The sequence below is a fragment of the Pseudophryne corroboree genome, chromosome 6, assembly GCF_028390025.1.
Source record: "Pseudophryne corroboree isolate aPseCor3 chromosome 6, aPseCor3.hap2, whole genome shotgun sequence".
NCBI classification, from domain to species: domain Eukaryota; kingdom Metazoa; phylum Chordata; class Amphibia; order Anura; family Myobatrachidae; genus Pseudophryne; species Pseudophryne corroboree.
Window position 1 is genome coordinate 424,057,394 of NC_086449.1, and position 20,505 is coordinate 424,077,898.

Sequence of the window (20,505 nt, forward strand, 5' to 3'; positions counted from 1 at the left end):
ACTGGTGTCTGAACAGAGAGGGATGCAAAACAAATGAACTCACAGACAGACTGGGAAATATGACATAACGTACACAGAAGGTGATAGGGTAACAAAACCAACACAGAGTGAACAGAGAAGCCCAGAGGCTAAGAAACTGGGTGTCTCCCTAGTATTAGAAATGCTCAGATGGAAAAAGCAAGATGTTGTGTTTTAATACGTAGAGAACCCGAAATGCTGTTGCTAAGGGCAACAGCAAAACCCTAAAGGGTTACCAACGGGTGTGGCAGTAAACTCCTTGGTCAGAGATGGAATAATAGACACAAGGAGAGTCTCCACAATCCTAATTCTCACTTGCAGGGCCCAGGTTCAGCTTACTGCCACTAAACTGACACATGGACGCCCTGCACAGTGAGAGAGGATTATGCAGGCAGGTCTGAAAGTACAGCCACAAACCTGCTGGGTTCACAGGATAGCAAAAGAACCTCAGCAGGCTAAACGACTGACTCCAGTCTTACTGCTAGGTCTGGATTGGCAGAGTGTAGTACCAAATGCCCAGGCCTATTTGCAGTAAGCAACAACAAAATACAAAGCTACACAGTACTGGCTAACTTTCAGGAACTGACTAACCAACAAAGATTCAGCAGCATCTGCTTAACCTGAGAAGAGGCCTTATAAAGCAGGTGCTGTCCACGCCCCCCTCAGACCTCACAGACTGTGAGCACAAAAACCAGCACCGGATCCCATGCCTGTAACCACTGCACAGCAAAAGACCCGAACCGGAGTATCAGCTGCGCTCAGGTTACTCCGCTAGCACTTGTCTCCCGGTTGCCATGACGACGTGGCAGCACAGGGCAGGAGACCCTAACAGTACTGCAACTTTATTCACATTTTATCTTGCGATAGTGTCCATAATTCATATTACATCCCACAGTAGTATCACTTTACCTTATAAACGTTACTCCTCACATTAGAGCCCCTTATTCACATTACATCACACTGAATTGCTCCTTAATCACATTACACCACACCTTATTGCTCTTTATTCAAATTAGACGACACAGTAGTGCCCTTTCTATATGCAACGCCACATAGTAGAGCACCTTATACACATAATGCCACACATTAGTAATGCATTTATACACAATTCCACACAGTAATGCCCCTTACACATATGAGACACATTAATGTCCTTATAAATATAATGCACCTTACACATTATGACAACCTTTATTAATGCCCTTTTACACATATGCCGCACATTATTAATGCCCTTATAAACATAATGACACACATAGTGCCCCCTACACATTTGCTGCACATTATTAGTGCCCCTATACACATAATGACACACATACAGTAGTACCCTGTTACACATATGCCGCACATTATTAATGCCCTTATACACATAATGACACACATAGTGGCCCTTTACACATATGTTGCACATTATTAATGCATTTTTACATGACACACATAATGCTCCTTACACATATTCCGAACACTACTGCACAACCAATCCACTCACATGCACACAGCACTCACACTTCCACTAACACTGTGACCTCTGTCTCTGCTTGGATACAGATGTGTCCTCACAAATCTTGCATCAATGCTAACATCGGGCACCTTTTTTTTTTAATGAAAATGCATCTTATTTGCATTGCTATGTGGCTAGGATGCACAAGCAGCTTCTGCTGATTAAACTGATATGCAGCATGCCTATATACTGTGTGAGACTGTGGCTGTATCTGCATATGAAATGCTACATACAGAATATAGGCATGCCGCATATCATTTTAATCAGCAGAAGCTGATGATGCCCCTAGGCATATCAAATGCCCTAGGCAATTGCCTAGTTTGCCTATGCCTGTGGCCGGCTCTGATGGGAAGGGCCATATACTTATTTTGTACAGAGTTCACTTCTACATTAAAACTGAGCTATATACTGACCAGTGTTGGACAGGGACATGAAGGGCCCACCAGGGAATGCAGTGTTAGAGGCCCAAGCTTAAGGTCATGGTCAGTCACCAGAGGAGGTTCCACCATCCACCACAGAGGGACTTAGCCAACCATTAGAGAGGACATGCAAAGAAAAGGGAATGACCTACTGTAGTTGGAGAAGCCAAATGTAGCATTAGAGTACAATATGCTTCATCTCTGTATGTTCGAAATACTGTACATGTTTTTGGCCGCTTTGTATGAACGGAAAATGTAGTTCAGTAGACTGTATACAGCAGTTGTTCTCAAACTGTGTGCCGTGGCACCCTGGGGTGCCTCAGAACACTTGCAGGGGTGCCCTGGGTTGGTGGTCCAGGATCAATTAAACAAATTTATGGTCAATGTGATAGGCAAAATCAGTGCTGGTGGCTGTCAATCATAAAATATGTGGACAAACAGAAGCAAATCTTGTCCCTCACCACTCAATTGAACCTAAGGATGACATTCAAATACAATTTACTTAATGTAATATTTCTTTCTTCTCAATAAGAAACTTTTGACCTAGGGGTGCTATGAAAACATTTTTGATACTCCAGGGCAGGGCTTGACAACAAATTCTTCTAAAATCTAGGAGCCATGATAGAAGTGCAGGAGCCAGATCTCCCCCCCCCCCCCCCCCCCTTCAAAAAAACAAACAAAAACAAAAAACTGATCTCCCCAGGAGCCACATTACTGAGCAGCTTTCCCCCACCTCCTGGGCATACCAAACCCTGTGACCACATATAAACCCCCGGCTACGCATAGACCCTCTTACCGGAGAGCTCTATGCAGCTGGAGTTTGGAAACAGCAGACAGTGCAGGGTGGGGAAGACAGGCACAGAAGTCAGTGCAGGGTGTCAGACACTCAGCACATGCAGCCATGTGCATGAATTATCTGCCGCAATACAGGCACTCCCATGAAACTCTGCTTTGGCTGCTGGGGCTGACGAGGTCCTGCATCCTCCCTCCATGCATAATCTGGTAGCAAGGCAGCAAAATCTAGAGGCCATGGCGACCTGGCTCCTGGGATTTGTCGAGCCCTGCTCTAGGACACTGTGATTCAAAAACGTTTGGGAACCGCTGGTATACAGAGTTACACAGGGAGTAGGCAATAACAACATTATGTAAGTGGAATGAAATCTAATTATGAATGGGTGGTTCTATAGAGGAAGTAGGTTGGATATTTGGACGTGATTTGTTTCATTCCTTGCTGTTTCCACTGTATCAAATTCCAGAGTATCATATTTTTCAGTCTGTAATGACCGATTATGAATCCATCACAATGTAATACACTGAGCAAAAATTATGACCAGCATAAGTACAAAAGAAGCAAATCACTGCTGCACAGGGAAAACATCTGCCTGAAGTCTGTCAGACACCACCTGGATGATCCATAAAGCGGGTGGAAGAATGATGTTTGGCCAATTGAGAGAAGAGTGGAAAACTGTGATATAAATCAGAAAGGTAATTTTTGGAAAAAATGAAATGCTCCTTTCAGTCACTGATGATGACAGTTATATTAGCATGGATTGGCCTGGTTTGCTGCCTCAGGGCCAAGACCAATCATTAACACAGGATTCTAGATTATATAATCAAATTCTACAGGAGAATGTCAGGGTATGAGTCTGTGACTGAACAAAAATTTGGGTAAAGCAGGACAGCAAAAATCTACAAAAGCATGACAAGCACATTATTACTAGAATAATTCTTTTATAAAGCCACAGACATATTTTGTAGCATCCTGTACAACTGGTAATATTACATATAAAAAGTAAACTTACATTTGGAAAAGTATACAACGCTTAAGTAACAGTTTATTTTTTTTTAATAGTACCTGAATTCCAATGTCTGTGATCCCCAGGCATTCTGATACAGAAAGTTCTCTTATTTTGCTTTGAAGCCCAAGAGCTGTCAGTCCCTGTAATGAAATAATTATGTTATGTTTATTCTTCTCATTTACAGTTTCCATCTAAGAAACAAGCAGGGACACGAGTACCTGATGTCTATTGTATCTATACCTTCTTATGCTGACAAGGAATTATCAAATGGTTCTATCTGCACAGCTAATTAGAAGTACATTTATGTGAAATGTTATCCATCATAAATCATGAACTTCAAAACAGAGCAAGAGAAGATGGTATGGCTTTAATAAAGTAACGGATGACAAAACTCATTTTCCTATGATTTGTGTGCCTTTGCCAGGGAATCCTACAGGTCAGGAACTGTACTTTATGTTCCCCATGCAGTATAATGCTGTGTGAGTAATGAGTTATCTGGGGACCAGATGTGAATGCTATTTCTATTCTATGTACACAGTTTACCTCTGGTAATGGTACAATAAGCATGGACTATACAGTGTCATGCTTTCATCATACTACATCTTTACAATTAGAATTATTAAGAAAGCTCTAGTCTACACCAGTGGTTCCCAAACTCGGTTCTCAAGGACCCCTAACGGTTCATGTATTCCAGGTCACCTGTGTATTTTTAAAATGTGTCAGTTGGTGATACACAGTGACCTGGAAAATGGGAACCTTTATGGGTCCTTGAGGACCAACTCAGGGAACCACTGGTCTACAGCATACTGATGTGGGATGTAGCTACATATACCTCCCAACTGTCCCAATTTTCACAGGACAGTCCCATTTTTGTGGGACTCTCCCGCTGTCCCACCCGTGGGCCGCAGTGTCCCGCGGTGCGGTGGCAGAGCAGCGGTGAATATACGCTGTGCGCACAGGGTATATTCACAGAGACAAAAGGGACTGGGGGCATGGCCAGCAGCTCATAGAGTGCTGGCCATGCCCCCATAGTGATGGAGAATGGGGGCGTGGCTCGCAATCATGGCATTACCTAGATACCACGCCCCCTTTTCTGAGACCATGCCCCCCTCTTTTTTCCAGGTCAGAGTCCCTCTTTGGCCAGCCACAAAGTTGGGAGGTATTCTACACACTAATGAAGTCTGAAAAAGAATGAATACATTCATACTAAGGTATATGTAGAAAAATAAGGATAAAATAAAAATAGACACATCCTGATTCCATAGTAACCTCAACTTAGACGTAATAATGTAGATGGATCTATAATGACTGGGTACTTTCACGTAAAGCGGCACAGCTAGCTCTTGGGAGATTCAAATGTTTGAAACATCGGTTGGGTGTCTGTTTTTTCCTGTCTATTAGATAGGCAAAAACAGACTCCCAACTGACTTTTCAAACATTTGAATCTCCCCCTTAGAGTCTGCTTTGTGCAGATAGTGTCATCATGCTATTTGTATTGGAGTTTCAATACCATGTGCTAGTTATCATAAGTCCTTTGCTTGTAGTCATGCAGCACCTGAAGATTGTGTGGGGAAATATAGATAATTTTCTGGGTTTTTTTTATATCCTGATACATTTCAGATTTTATAAACATTTATTTTTTAAATACCACCAAAAATGAAAATTATTTCATAATCAAATAAAGCAAGGCTATGTATATAACATATTCTCCACACAGCAGATTGCCTAAGATGATCAAGCACATATGTGGTCTGCCCAGCAGTATTCATGCACATTGAATGCTATACATTTTGGGGGTCATTCTGACCCGATCGCATGCTGCAGTTTATCACAGCGCAGTGATCGGGTCAGAACTGCGCCGGCGCCGCAGTGCGCTGGCGCATACCGGACGGGCAAAGGCCGTTGCTGAGTTACGATCACCTCTGCCCAATTGAAAGGCAGAGGCGGTCGCTGGGCGGGGGGTGGAACGGCAGCGTTTGGCCGCCGTTTCGTGGGTGCGGTCCGGCCAACGCAGGCGTGGCCGGACCGTGCGGGGGGCAGGCCGCAGCGGCTGTGTGACGTCACACACAGCCGCTGTGGGCCGGGGAGCGACGAATAGCTCCCAGCCAGCACGCTAAAGCTGCGCGGGCCGGGAGCTACTCCTATAGTGCAAAAGCATTGCCGCTGTGCGATGCTTTTGCACTTCTGCGCGCGGGGGGGGGGCGCTGCTGACATCCGGGTCAGGATAGCCCTGTGCTGGGCGTCCCCCCGCATGTCTATTGTCATGATCGTAGCCCTGCAAAATTTTGCAGGGCTACGATCAACTCGGAATGACCCCCTTTGTCCTTGGGGAGAGGGTAAAAAGATAACATCATACTTGCCAAGTAGGGGAGAGTGCTGTGGGGTAATTATTGGAGGGGCCGGGGGGATTGCTGTGGTGTGGACATTGGAGGCATCACGGGGAAGTTCTGTGGAGAGGACACTGTAGAGCGTGTGTCTTCAACCTGCGGTCCTCCAGCTGCTGTGAAACTACACATCCCAGCATGCTCTGTCTCAGTTTTAGCATGCCTCAATAGCAAAATTGTGGCAGGGCATGCTGGTATGTGAAGTTCCACAGCAGCTGGAGGGCCGCAGGTTTAAGACCCATGCTGTAGAGAGTTGTTGTGAGATATACACCGCTATCCCCCCACCTTCCCCTATCGTGGTGCCCCCCGTCATTTTCTTCTGGATCTGCACAATGTAAAGTTAGTTCTGCACCAGCACTGTGGTGGTGTATAGCACTTACAGTATGATATTGGTTACAGCCTGTGTACAGATTGGGGCATACTATTCCATGCAAGGGAGGAATGGCCAATACAGAATATTTTGATGACTACCCAATCATTTATATTCAATTCAAAAACAATTGCAGACTAATCTTACTTGGCAGCTACATACCGAATTAGGTCACTTGAAATGTGTTCAGAATACGTTTAGATGTACTTAATAAAAAATAACATTCTACTGGATATCTGCAGTCCCATTCTTAAATTCCTCCTCCTCCATCCCTCTCAGTACTCTATATTAATCTACAAGGTCTAGTGATCAACACCCACAATGCATCATTTATTTTACAGATCCACCAGCATGGAAACTTTCTGCGTCTTGTGTTTCTGGTTTAAGAAGGGGATATCATTTAATGATAACCCTTCAAGAAAAAGGCTGACTCTTCAATTAAAAGGAAACCAGAGCTCATGGAAATATAGAATTTAGTAAGACTAAGAAGCAGCAGATGTTTATTTTTATTAAACATAAACCATATTTAGTGAGTTGCTGTTTCCGTTTGATTATTGTCTATCTAACTTTGATGAAACTATTTCCATCATGGAAGCAGGGCTATACTAAAATTATAGTGTAATGATGAAGTGTGGCTCCCCAAACTATAATCATATGGCTCTGTACTGCCAGTGTACACCCTGTAGCTGGGAAGCCGGACAGTGGGATTATCTTCCAGCAAGCATTTACATAATAAGAGACTGGAGCGAGCCTCAGGCTGATAGCCCAAAGATTTACCAAAATAGGCAAGACTGATTCAACTGCATTCAGTAAGCTACCAAAATGTAGCAATCCTTTGTGTGCACCAAGGATCTTTAGGGGTCACAAAGGTGACTGCAGAGCCACAAATGCACAGACAAATGTTCGGTGGCATCATGCATCTTATCTTACACAATTGCACCTATTTTTATGTCAAAGAATGTGGTTTTGCAGACTGATACCCCTTTCAGACCGCCAGCTATGAACACAGGTTATTGGCACATGGGCACGCATAACCTGTGTTCATGTGCGGTCTGAGAGGTGCCAGGGGAAAAATACCGGGTCGAGCAACCTAGTATTTTCTCATACGTCCTAGAGGATGCTGGGGACTCCAAAAGGACCATAGGGTATAGACGGATCCGCAGGAGCTTGGGCACACTATAAAGACTTAAACTGGGTGTGAACTGGCTCCTCCCTCTATGCCCCTCCTCCAGACCTCAGTTAGACTTTGTGCCCAGGAGTGATGGGTCACACACTAGGGGAGCTCTCCTGAGTTTCTCTGAAAGACTTTGTTAGGTTTTTTATTTTCAGGCAGACCTGCTGGCTAAAGGCTCCCTGCAGCGTGGGAGTGAGGGGAGAGAAGCAGACCTACTTCTTCTTAGTTTAAAGGCTCTGCTTCTCGGCTACTGGACACCATTAGCTACAGAGGGTTCGATCACTTGGTGCGCCTAGCTGCTTGTTCCCGGAGCCACGCCGTCAATCCCCTCACAGAAGCCAGAAGGAAGAAGTCGGGTGAGTATGTGAAGAACAGAAGACTTCAGTGACGGCAGAAGACTTCAGTAACGGAGGTAACAGATCGTGCTACACTCCATGCTCCCACACACCAACGCACTCAGAGGGTGCAGGGCGCTGGGGGGGAGCACCCTGGGCAGCAGGTTACTGTTTTCTTTTAAGGCTGGCATGAAAGCATATCGGTGCTGGGGCACTGTCTCTCCTACCCCCGCCAGCACATAAAAGCGCGCTGCGCGCCATTTCTCCCCGCAGCCAGCTCCCACGGGTGCAGGGCGCGGGGGGGGGGGGGGGGGGGGGGGGAGCGCCCTGCACCCATGGGAGCTGGCTGCGGGGAGAAATATTAGAAGTTGATGGGCTGTTGAGATCAGTCTGGTGGTGCCGAGGCTCCGTGCCCCGGACTCCCGGCAGCACACTGTAGCGCACTACGCGCCGTTTCCTCTCCGCCGCCGGCTCTCACGAGTGCAGGGCGCTGGGGGGGGGAGCGCCCAGGGCAGCATATTATAGGCTGTAAGAGGTTTAAACTGGCGGTGCCGGGGCTCCGTGCCCCGGACCCCGCCAGCATGTTCCAGCGCGTTACGCGCCATTTCTCCCCCGACGCCAGCTCCATGGGTGCAGGGCGCCGGGAGGGAGGGGGGGCGCCCTGGGCTGCATAGTTTATTTATACATCCCCGGCGCCGTACGCGATACCGCCGGGCATAAAGGCGGTCGCGCGCCGCACCGGTGCTCCCACACACCAACGTTTTACTTGGGTGCAGGGGGGGCGCCCTGAACGGCAGTGTTTTGAGTGTATATATATATATATATATAGAAAAAATCCAAGAATAACCACACAGGTGATTGTACCCAGAAATACCAGCACACAGCTTAGATGCAAAAGAAGAAGTTTTACTTGTCCAGAAAAATCATTTAAAAAGGCAACAAGCATATAGCACACATGATGGTAGCAGCATGAATAGATCAATGAGTACTTATCATTCCGACAGCTGTTTCGACTATCTTCATCATGGGAATAGATAAAGTGACATGGTGCTGTACACTGCCATCCGCAGTGTCTGGTTCCAAAGTGACGTGTGCCTGAAAAGTTTAGCCCATGAGTGCATTAAATAGTGTGTGAAATACTTACCTGTAAGCTGTCTCACCTGTTCCCCGTCACACGTGGACATCAGCTGCGTTACATCCAAGCAGCACGGCATGCCGTGAACCGGAAGTGACGTGCAGGGGAGGGTATTAACCGCTGCACATCGTCAGTGACCAAACGATGGAGCCGGGACCTGTCCATCCTGCACGGAGACATGAGTCTCCGTAACTGTGTCCTGGTGTGAAGAATCACCCTCGGGCCGCGCGTCACTTCTAACGCGTTACCCGTGGCAACCAACAGGTCGTGCTTAAAACAGTCCGGGTAAACGAACACACCCGGAACTGAAGAAGCATCAGACCTGTTTCCGGGGACAAGGGGAGAGGCGCACAGGCAAAGAAAAACAAATACAGTGTAAGATAACATTGAACTAATGAAAATGAATAAAAATAAATTAGATGCACACTTACATCCTGATGATGAATCTACTGATAATAAAGCATGTCTATGGCCAGTCATAAATGATTTAACAATGAATTGAACTGAATTTAAATCAATCACTAACTACATTCTTAGTTATTATACATAAATCATGCCTTATAAAAAAAGCCCCAATTTATAGGCCTTTCAGTAAGTAGGTATATAAATCAACTGAAGTGTGCATATAAGCATAAACAGTTAATCTAATTAATAAACAAATAAACAAAAAATACATAGATAAGACAATGGATCCGGATGCAGAGTCATCAGGCTCACATGTGTTCACGTACATAAAAAATGTGAAGTGAAAAAAAAAAAAAAAAAAACTTCAACAATTTATTACCAAATTAAATCAAATTCCAGGGTCTATTAGGCTCACATGTGTTCACGACTTTTTGTCTATTAATTTTTTGGATGTTACGATCAAATTAAACAACGGGTCCATCACCACCCAGGTTTATAGGAAGCCTACAGATAAAAACTCTCTCTTGTTGGCTACGAGCTTCCATCCGCAGCCATTAAAGAAGGGACTACCCTTCTCCCAACTTTTACGAGTGAAACGCATAACTTCGGATGAATTATTATTACCAGCTGCTTTGACCGAGATGGGCAAGAAATTCATCGAGAGGGGCTATGATCCGACTGAGATACAAGGAGCGATCACGAGATGTCTCCAGATGGAACGTTCAGACGTATTAAGATCCAAGAATAAAGATCCAGAGATTGGACGATTGGTCTTTTCCAGCACATATTCTGTCGCCTCTGGTGCCATGAGACGTGCGATCTCCAAGCATTGGCATATTTTACAGGCAGATTCGACTATGGGAAAATTCTGTGACAGCTTACCATTATTTAGCTACAAACGTAGTCCAAATCTCAAGGATCAGATCACCTATTCAGATATAGCACCAATGTCGCAACAAGGCAATGGTTGGCTAAAATTGAAACCAGGAGCACACAAATGTGGCTCCTGTGTTAATTGCAAGCATATGCACACAGGTAGCACGTTCGTCCATCCAACTAGGGGAGACACTTTTCGACTGAAACATCGAATGACATGTGAGACCAAATATGTCGTTTACGTGATCCAATGCCCCTGCAAGAAACTATATGTCGGAAAGACTATTAGAATGCTCAAAGAACGGATGGCCTTGCACCGGTCATCAATTAAGAAAGCGTTCATCAAAATTGAAAATTCCACTCCGCCAGTTGCTAAACACTTCGTTCATCAAGGTCACCACATTAAAGATCTTTTATTCATGCCCATTGACCACATACCACCATTGAAGAGGGGTGGTGACCGGCATAAGCTGCTATTACAACAGGAATGCCGCTGGATCCGACGATTATTTTCCCTTTCACCATTGGGACTTAATGAGGAATTCTCGTTGGTACCTTTTTTATAAATAAATATATTTTTTTCTTTTCTTTTTTTATATTTACCTTTTTTTTTTTTTTTCACTTCACATTTTTTATGTACGTGAACACATGTGAGCCTGATGACTCTGCATCCGGATCCATTGTCTTATCTATGTATTTTTTGTTTATTTGTTTATTAATTAGATTAACTGTTTATGCTTATATGCACACTTCAGTTGATTTATATACCTACTTACTGAAAGGCCTATAAATTGGGGCTTTTTTATAAGGCATGATTTATGTATAATAACTAAGAATGTAGTTAGTGATTGATTTAAATTCAGTTCAATTCATTGTTAAATCATTTATGACTGGCCATAGACATGCTTTATTATCAGTAGATTCATCATCAGGATGTAAGTGTGCATCTAATTTATTTTTATTTTTATTCATTTTCATTAGTTCAATGTTATCTTACACTGTATTTGTTTTTCTTTGCCTGTGCGCCTCTCCCCTTGTCCCCGGAAACAGGTCTGATGCTTCTTCAGTTCCGGGTGTGTTCGTTTACCCGGACTGTTTTAAGCACGACCTGTTGGTTGCCACGGGTAACGCGTTAGAAGTGACGCGCGGCCCGAGGGTGATTCTTCACACCAGGACACAGTTACGGAGACTCATGTCTCCGTGCAGGATGGACAGGTCCCGGCTCCATCGTTTGGTCACTGACGATGTGCAGCGGTTAATACCCTCCCCTGCACGTCACTTCCGGTTCACGGCATGCCGTGCTGCTTGGATGTAACGCAGCTGATGTCCACGTGTGACGGGGAACAGGTGAGACAGCTTACAGGTAAGTATTTCACACACTATTTAATGCACTCATGGGCTAAACTTTTCAGGCACACGTCACTTTGGAACCAGACACTGCGGATGGCAGTGTACAGCACCATGTCACTTTATCTATTCCCATGATGAAGATAGTCGAAACAGCTGTCGGAATGATAAGTACTCATTGATCTATTCATGCTGCTACCATCATGTGTGCTATATGCTTGTTGCCTTTTTAAATGATTTTTCTGGACAAGTAAAACTTCTTCTTTTGCATCTAAGCTGTGTGCTGGTATTTCTGGGTACAATCACCTGTGTGGTTATTCTTGGATTTTTTCTATATATATATATATATATACACTCAAAACACTGCCGTTCAGGGCGCCCTGAACACCAACCGTGCACCAGCGTTTTCTAAATGATAAGTGAGAAGCGGCTGCTTTTGTGGATTTGTATATATATATATATATATATAATGGCCCAGACTATATATATATTTCGCTTAAGGGGCGAGAAAGCGCTGGGAAGAGGCGGAGCTCAGTCCTAAGAACGGAGTCAGCGCCATTTTCCTCACATCCCCGCCAGAACTTGCTGTATAGTAAGATGGAGGGGGGGCACAGTGTTTTTAATGCTATATGGGTGTCATATTGCATTATGTTGGATAAGGGATGCGTTATCCTTGTTGTAATACATACATTCACTGTTTCCCTGTTAGTTTACCCACTATCGGTTAGTCGACATGTGTCGACGGGTGTGGGGGCTTAGTCACGAGCGGTTGTGGGGATATCTGGTGGCTGCGCCGACGCACGGCGGTACTTGATTCAAAAAAATGTAAGTATTACCAAGTTGGTTTTTGTGTGCTTAAAACAGTTAACACATTAGGGAAGTCACAGTGGTTTGTGATGCCCTGTCGGTATCAACGGTATTTCCTGGGTGAAAAATTGTCAGGCTGTTATTGCCTTGTACCTTTATATATATGTATGTATATATTCAGGTGTTTGTGGGGGGAGTCTTATCAAAATTGTATTTGTATGCTTCCCTCAGACCTCTCGGGGTTCCCAGTTATTATTATTATTTTTTGCCCGCTTACTATTCCTTGCTGTCGACATTTACTACGTTTTCTGTCGACCATAACGTTCCGGGTAGATCCACATCGGGAGCATGTCAGTACATGATCATACACATTCACAACACATTACTGTCTCTAGGGACCTGGCTGGTCGGGACAATCCACTTGCATATAGGTTATGTCTATATGTTTATATATGTAGATATGGGTTTATATATGCATGATTTGGATATATGTGTTTTATTATGTGTTGCAGGATGTTTATCAATGAATGCTGAAATAATGGTATTCTTATCATGTGCTGATCGCTCTGTTGATTAAGCTCTAGATTGGCCGTGACGAGTTGGTTTCGATCCTCTCAAGGAGTCCGAATATTATTCTCTTCACAACGCGGACAGAAAATTATGACAGTCAACTCCTGGTCGACGCAGAGCCCGGTCGCAAAGGATCATACACAGGCAGCTAAGTGAAATTTTATTTCTATATTTTGACCTTATTTGCACTGTATGCACTTGAGAAAGTGTTGTACTCGGGTAGGCACCCGACAGTATTACCCTACCCAGAGTGGGTAGGCTTGCCTAGGTTTGTTCTACCTTATAACATTACAGCAGGCTGCCACGTGACAGCAGGAGGTGTGACCGGAAAAATGCGGAGGATGTCTCCGGGAGATGCTGGAGGGAGGTGTACAGCTGTGGGTGTGGCCTCTGTTCAGTCAATCTGGGCAGATTCCTCTGGTAAATCTAATTTCGTGAGTTAGCCTCCTTCACGACGGTTGGTGATGCATTCTTTTGTGAGGTGAAGTCATTTTTAACCGGTTCGATACCGTTCTTTTTTCCTTTTCTGCGCAAACAGTGAAAGGTGAAAAGGTAAGTGTTCTGCAGCCTTGTTAGGTTCGCAGAAGTGGATGTCGTTTCTGTTTCCGCTACATCCACCACTTGTCGCTGAGTCTATCTGGCGAGTTTCCACTCCGGTGACCACTTGTCTGCTAAATTTCAGTTAGTCCAGGAATAGACTAGGACCTATGAGTTATTCATAGAATCTAAAGGGGGACATTCTGAGTTCCAGTTGTTTTCCCTTACTGTTTTTCTAATAGTTCTTGCCGTTCCCTTTTGGAAGGGGAGGTAGTACGCGACGCCATACAGAGGTGCATCAGGTTCAGGACAGTCTCGGGCTGTCTCTGTATTAAGGTGCAAATCGTTGTTTCTCTCTGACTGTTTTTAGACACAGGGATTGGCTGTTGTTCCCAACGACGCAGATGTCGAAAGTGGGTTTCAGAGTAGATGCTGACCGCTTATGTTTCGGTGTTTTTTCTGTGGAAAGAGTTCTGAGGATCCAGAGTTGGATCGGTTTTGAGGTGACACCTCATCAATATGTTCCGTTTATGAAACAGATGGCTGCGGCCTAAGAGGCCTTTTTCAGTGAGCAGGTCTATTACCAGAGTGGTTTTCATGGGACCAGTTGGGATTGTGGTCTGGGTCTCACCTGCGCATGTACCGGAATATAATCCAAACGGCCAGGACATCGCTCCTGTGATGTCTGCTCGGTTCTCTCCTTCTAGAGGAATGAAGGATTCGGGATCCAGGTTTAGATCCTGGTGTCCGTGCGAACAGATCTCCGATGCTGGGGAGCAGTCCTTTGCAAGGGACGTATTTCCAGAGGATATAGTCAAGTTAAAAAAACTTGTCTGCTGTAAGCTTTCTGGAATTAAGAGCTATTGTCGACGAACGTATTCTTCGTGTTCTACCCGTGTTAGTTCTGCCGGACGACTTGTCAGCAGTGGCGTAGGTAGGCCGCTATGGCGGAACATGGAGCAAGCGGCAATGGCAGAAGTTGCGCAGTTTGCAGTTGAGGGGGAGGTCTGGAAAACGCTATATTAGCAGTCTTCGTTCCGGAGGTAAAAGACGGGGAAATAGATTTCCTCTGCTGACGCGTTATCCAACCGGAGAAAATTCGATCATCATCGAGAAGCTTTCCCAGACGTTACAAGTCTTTGAGGAGTGTCGCAATTGGACATGTTGGCGTCTCGCCTCAACGAGAGGCCTCAAGGAGATTGTTCCAGGTCAAGGGACACTCAAGATATAGTAGTGGACATCCTCGGGACACCGTGGGTGTTTTTAGTCGGTCTATGTGGCCTCTCCGCTTTCACTTTTCTGGCGGTGGTGAGCGGAAGATGTTAGAAGGTTGCGGTGATCCTCTTGAATCCGGTCTAGCCAGCGAGGGTTGGCTATCCAGTTTTCATGGTTACTCATGGAAGATTACGGCCCTCTTCCTCCACGTGAGGTAATGTTACAACAAGATCAGGGCATGTAGCATGACTTACCGCGGCTACGTCTGACGGCGAGGCGGTTGAATGCCATATCCTAAGCCGAATGGGTGTTCCCGGTGAAGTCGTTTCCTCATTTCTTCAGGCTAGGAAAGAACTAACGACAAAGAGTTACCACCGTAGTTGGAGTACTTATATGTCTCGGGGTGTATCCACGAAGACTCCTATGGAAGTCTTTCAGCTAGGTCGTGCTTATCCATACTTTACAAGCCGGTGTGGAGGCAAGCCTAATAAGTTTCTTTACTAAATTTCTCTCTCGGAAGGTGGTCATGCTATTGGCTTTAACATCCGCAAGGCGGGTATCGGAAGTGGTGTTTTTGTCTCACAAGAGCCGTGTTTGATCTTTCAGGTGGATAGAGAGGAATTGGGTACTCGGTTGGTAGTTCTACCAAGAGTGGTTTCTGGGTTTAGCAGAAATCGGCCTATTTTGTTGCTGGTAGTTATTTAGGCATTAGCTGATTCAAATTTCCTCGATCTAGCCGGGGTTTTGAGTATGTAAGTCGCCAATTTGGCTCAGTGTGGAGTAACAGAAGCTCTGTCTGTCTGGCATGTTCCCAGCATGGTTTGGGAGACTGCGTTATGCAGTCTGTTTCACACGCTGAATCTGTGATGCGGTTTGGCATATTCATTCTACGGCTGGATTGCAGTCACCGAAGTAGGTGGAGGTCCATTCTTCTGGGAAGATGGGCTTATCTTGGGCGGATGCTCGGGGAGTCTCGGCGGGTCAACTTTGCTGAGCGGATTCTTGGTCGGGATCAGACGCTTTTGCTATGCTCTACAAGTTTGATATCCTGATTGTTGGGGACCTTTTTGTTTGCTCATTCGGTGCTGCATTGTCGTCCGCACTCTCCCGCCCGTTTTGGAGCTTTGGTATAAACCCCATGGTCCTTTTGGAGTCCCCAGCATCCTCTAGGACGTTTTAGAAAATAGAATTTTGGTACCTACCGGTAAATCCTTTTTTCTTAGTCCGTAGAGGATGCTGGGCGCCCATCCCAGTGCGTACTGTGTCTGCAGTTATTGCTTTTGGTTACACCCTGGTGGTGTGTTTTCTCTGTCAGGCGGTTGCTACCGTTGTTCATGCCATGGCATGCGGTGTCTTATTTTAACTTATGTGAACACACGGTTTGTGTTACATATTTTCTCAGCATGTGGCTGTGTTTTGTGCATGCCGTTGGCTGGTATTCTGCTGAATGCCACGTTCTACGGTGTGTTTGAGGTGTGAGCTGGTATGACACTCACTGTGTTATAGCGATAAATTCTTTCCTCGAAATGTCCATCCCTCCTGGGCACAGTTTTCTAACTGAGGTCTGGAGGAGGGGCATAGAGGGAGGAGCCAGTTCACACCCAGTTTAAGTCTTTATAGTGTGCCCAAGCTCCTATGGATCCGTCTATACCCCATGGTCCTTTTGGAGTCCCCAGCATCCTCTAAGGACTAAGAGAAAAGGATTTACCGGTAGGTACCAAAATCCTATTTTAAACCTGGTAGCGAGCAGGATTGAACTCGTGCAACCTGGCTCGCTGTGCTGTGTGAACGGGCGGCGACCCGTTTCCCATTCACTGTGTGTGTACGGGCGGCGTTGGGAGATCATGTGATCTCCAAGCGCCGCATCACCGCTGACGTCACCAACCCGACAATATGCCAGGTTGCAGACAGCGGCGGCGGGGCGCCAGAGGCGGGTTGCACCCTGGAAGCTCCCGTGTCAGGCTCCCAGGTGTGACATGCCTCAGGCGGTTTGAAAGGGGTATAAGATGATTACACCTGCAATAATGCAAATGTCTTGTGACCGACCTGATGGGAGTAGTGTAGTTTTAGGATTACAAGCACACGTGTACTGTAGCACCACAGTGCTCAAAATAGCATTCATTCATTCATTTCACAGCCCCAACCCGCATTAAAGAACATGTGTAAAGGAAAAAAATAAATTGTTGAAATAAATAAGGAGAGGGTGGGTTCTACAGTGGTATTTGGCTGTGCTTTTATGGAACTCATTGTATGGGATATTTCCAAAAACTATAAAAATAGGTGTGTATCTTGAAATGAATAACGTCATCAAGTAGCAGTGCATCGTGGGTCCATAAATTTTGTATTTTGGAAATGTCTCTTATTTCTTATATTTACTTAACATTTATACAATATTAAAAATTAAATAATATCCATAAATATTTTCCTATATACAGTATTAGCAATATTATATTTTGCTTTCATTTAATAAGGGTCATAAAGTTGGCTTTTAACTGTATTTATACTTGTGTTTGTGTAATTTTTGAAATATTTGATTGTAAAGTACTCTCTCTCTTGTTTGAATGGTGTCCTTTTCAGCTAAAAAGCCATTGTCCAGTTACCAGGGTTGCCCACTGACAGGGAATCATGTTTTTCAGGAAATAAAACAAAGAAAGATTTTTACCTGTCAGTAAATGGATGTCACAAAACTCACAGACATAAAGTGCCTACCGATTATTTTGAGATTCTGTAGAGCAGGTAACCACTTATTTATAATTCCAAGCCGACTTTCTTCTCTTATATTAAATCCCATAATTTGGTGCAGCATGATAATCTGTCAATACTGTAAAATATTATACTCATACAAAAAAAAAAAGTTATTCATACTCTATCTGTAATGCTGGTGCCAGAAATGTCAATGGAAATGAGTGAAGTCATATTGCCAAGGAGTTCAATGCCAGAATCAGTCACATTCTCACAGAAGCGGAGGCTCAGAAAGTTTAGATTGTGACACCTAAAACAAAGAATGTCTTAAATTATATACTTCCAACATAACATTAGGAAATATCTTTTCCTTTTAACAGTGGTTTTTATTTATTTCAATTATTTTCTACATTGTAATTAATACTGAAGACATCAAAACTTGAAAGAACACATGGAATTATGTTGTAAACGAAAAAGTGTTATACAAATCAAAAAATGTTTTATATTATAGATTCCGCAAAGTATTCCCCTTTTGCTTTGATGACAGCTTTGCACACTCTTGGCATTCTCTCAATCAGCTTCATGAGATAGTCTCCTGGAATGGTTTTGAATTAACAGGTCAGGGCCGAAACTAGGATTTTTGTCACCCGGGGCAAGGTAGTCATTTGACACCCCCCCCCCACCCCCCGGCCAAAAAAAAAAAAATATTTTACAATAAATAAATAAAAATAATAATAAAAAAAATTAAAATAAATAAATACATGAATAAAAATATATATATATATATATATATATATATATATATATATATATATATATCTCTTTCAGAACTTTTTTACCTAAAAAAATTCCCTTCTCTAACATGAATTTCATATCCAGGAAAAAGTGTCCCCATTTTACACAGTACGACAGGCAAGTGTCCCCATTTTACACATTGCGGCAGACAGGTGTCCCCATTTTACACATTGCGGCAGGAAAAAGTGTCCCCATTTTACACATTGCGGCAGACAGGTGACCCCATTTTACACATTGCGGCAGACAGGTGTCCCCATTTTACACATTGCGGCAGGAAAAAGTGTCCACATTTTACACATTGCGGCAGACAGGTGACCCCATTTTACACATTGCGGCAGACAGGTGACCCCATTTTACACATTGCGGCAGACAGGTGTCCCCAATTTACACATTGCGGCAGGAAAAAGTGTCCCCATTTTACACATTGCGGCAGGCACGTGTCCCCATTTTACACAGTACGCTGGCAAGTGTCCCCATTTTACACATTGCGGCAGGAAAGTGTCCCCATTTTACACATTGCGGCAGGAAAAAGTGTCACCATTTTACACATTGCGGCAGGAAAAAGTGTCCCCATTTGACACATTGCGGCAGGCACGTGTCCCCATTTTACACAGTACGCTGGCAAGTGTCCCCATTTTACACATTGCGGCAGGAAAGTGTCCCCATTTTACACATTGCGGCAGGAAAAAGTGTCACCATTTTACACATTGCGGCAGGAAAAAGTGTCCCCATTTTACACATTGCGGCAGGAAAAAGTGTCCCCATTTTACACATTGCGGCAGGCACAGGTCCCCATTTTACACAGTACGCTGGCAAGTGTCCCCATTTTACACATTGCGGCAGGCACAGGTCCCCATTTTACACAGTACGCTGGCAAGTGTCCCCATTTTACACATTGCGGCAGGCACAGGTCCCCATTTTACACAGTACGCTGGCAAGTGTCCCCATTTTACACATTGCGGCAGGCACAGGTCCCCATTTTACACAGTACGCTGGCAAGTGTCCCCATTTTACACATTGCGGCAGGCACAGGTCCCCATTTCACACAGTACGCTGGCAAGTGTCCCCATTTTACACATTGCGGCAGGCACAGGTCCCCATTTTACACAGTACGCTGGCAAGTGTCCCCATTTTACACATTGTGGCAGGAAAAAGTGTCCCCATTTTACACATTGAGGCAGGCACAGGTCCCCATTTTACACAGTACGCTGGCAAGTGTCCCCATTTTACACATTGTGGCAGGAAAAAGTGTCCCCATTTTACACATTGAGGCAGGCACAGGTCCCCATTTTACACATTGCGGCAGGCACAGGTCCCCATTTTACACATAGCGGCAGGACGGTGGTGGAGGGAGAGAGAGAGAGAGGAAGGGAGAGGGGCTGACTTACATTTGAAGCGGTTCTCGACGCTCTTCAGCCGCCTCTCCCTCCTCGTCCGGTCTGCGCGGCTCCCCCTTCTCCCTCCTCCGGCGGGGTTTCGTGGAATGACGCGTTTGCGCCGTGATGTCACGACGCAATCGCGTCATTCCGCGAAACCCCGCCCCCCGAGCTGGGCACTCGGGAGAAGGGGGTTTCAACGTTATAAAAGTGCCGCGGCGGGTGTTAGGGGGTCTCGGCGCCCCCTCCAATCCGGCGCCCAGGTCGCCTGCCCCCCTAGCCCCCCCCCCTAGTTTCGGCCCTGAACAGGTGTGCCGAGTCAATCTGTGGAATTATTTACCTTCTTAATGTGTTTCAGACCATCAGTTGTGTTGTGCAGAGGTAGGGTTAGCCCACAGTGGACACCCCTATTTGACTACTGTTGTAATCCATATTATGGCACGAACCACTCAACTTAGGAAAGAGAAACGACAGTCCATCATTACTTTAAGACATGAAGGGCAGTCGATACGGAAAATTTGAAGAACTTTGAATGTATCCTCAAGTGCAGTTGCAAAAACCATCAAACGCTATGATGAAACTGGCTCTCATAAGTTCCCGCTTCCGTCTGAGACACTGTGTATATAAAAGGACCCAGTCGCAGCATGGGCAGCTGTGTGACTGGTGCGTCAGTGTTCAGTCTGTGTTCACTGTAGGTTCACAGGGCGAGTGTGTACACTATTAGCGCCTGGATCCACTCAGCGTTCACTAATGTAATTGA

The 20,505-nt window shown here is 45.0% G+C and overlaps 1 protein-coding gene across 3 annotated transcripts in view; it reads right to left on the reverse strand.

The window, feature by feature from the left end:
* The window catches only part of FBXL13 (F-box and leucine rich repeat protein 13), a 656,615-nt gene that overhangs the window by 45,206 nt on the left and 590,904 nt on the right, over positions 1-20,505 (reverse strand). For all 3 annotated transcript variants that reach the window (XM_063926996.1, XM_063926997.1, XM_063926998.1), the window contains exons 17-18: positions 17,758-17,884; positions 3,794-3,877 (exon numbers count right to left, since the gene is read on the reverse strand). In XM_063926996.1, coding sequence (XP_063783066.1) covers positions 3,794-3,877; positions 17,758-17,884 — 211 coding nt within the window. The remainder of the gene's footprint in view (positions 1-3,793; positions 3,878-17,757; positions 17,885-20,505) is intronic.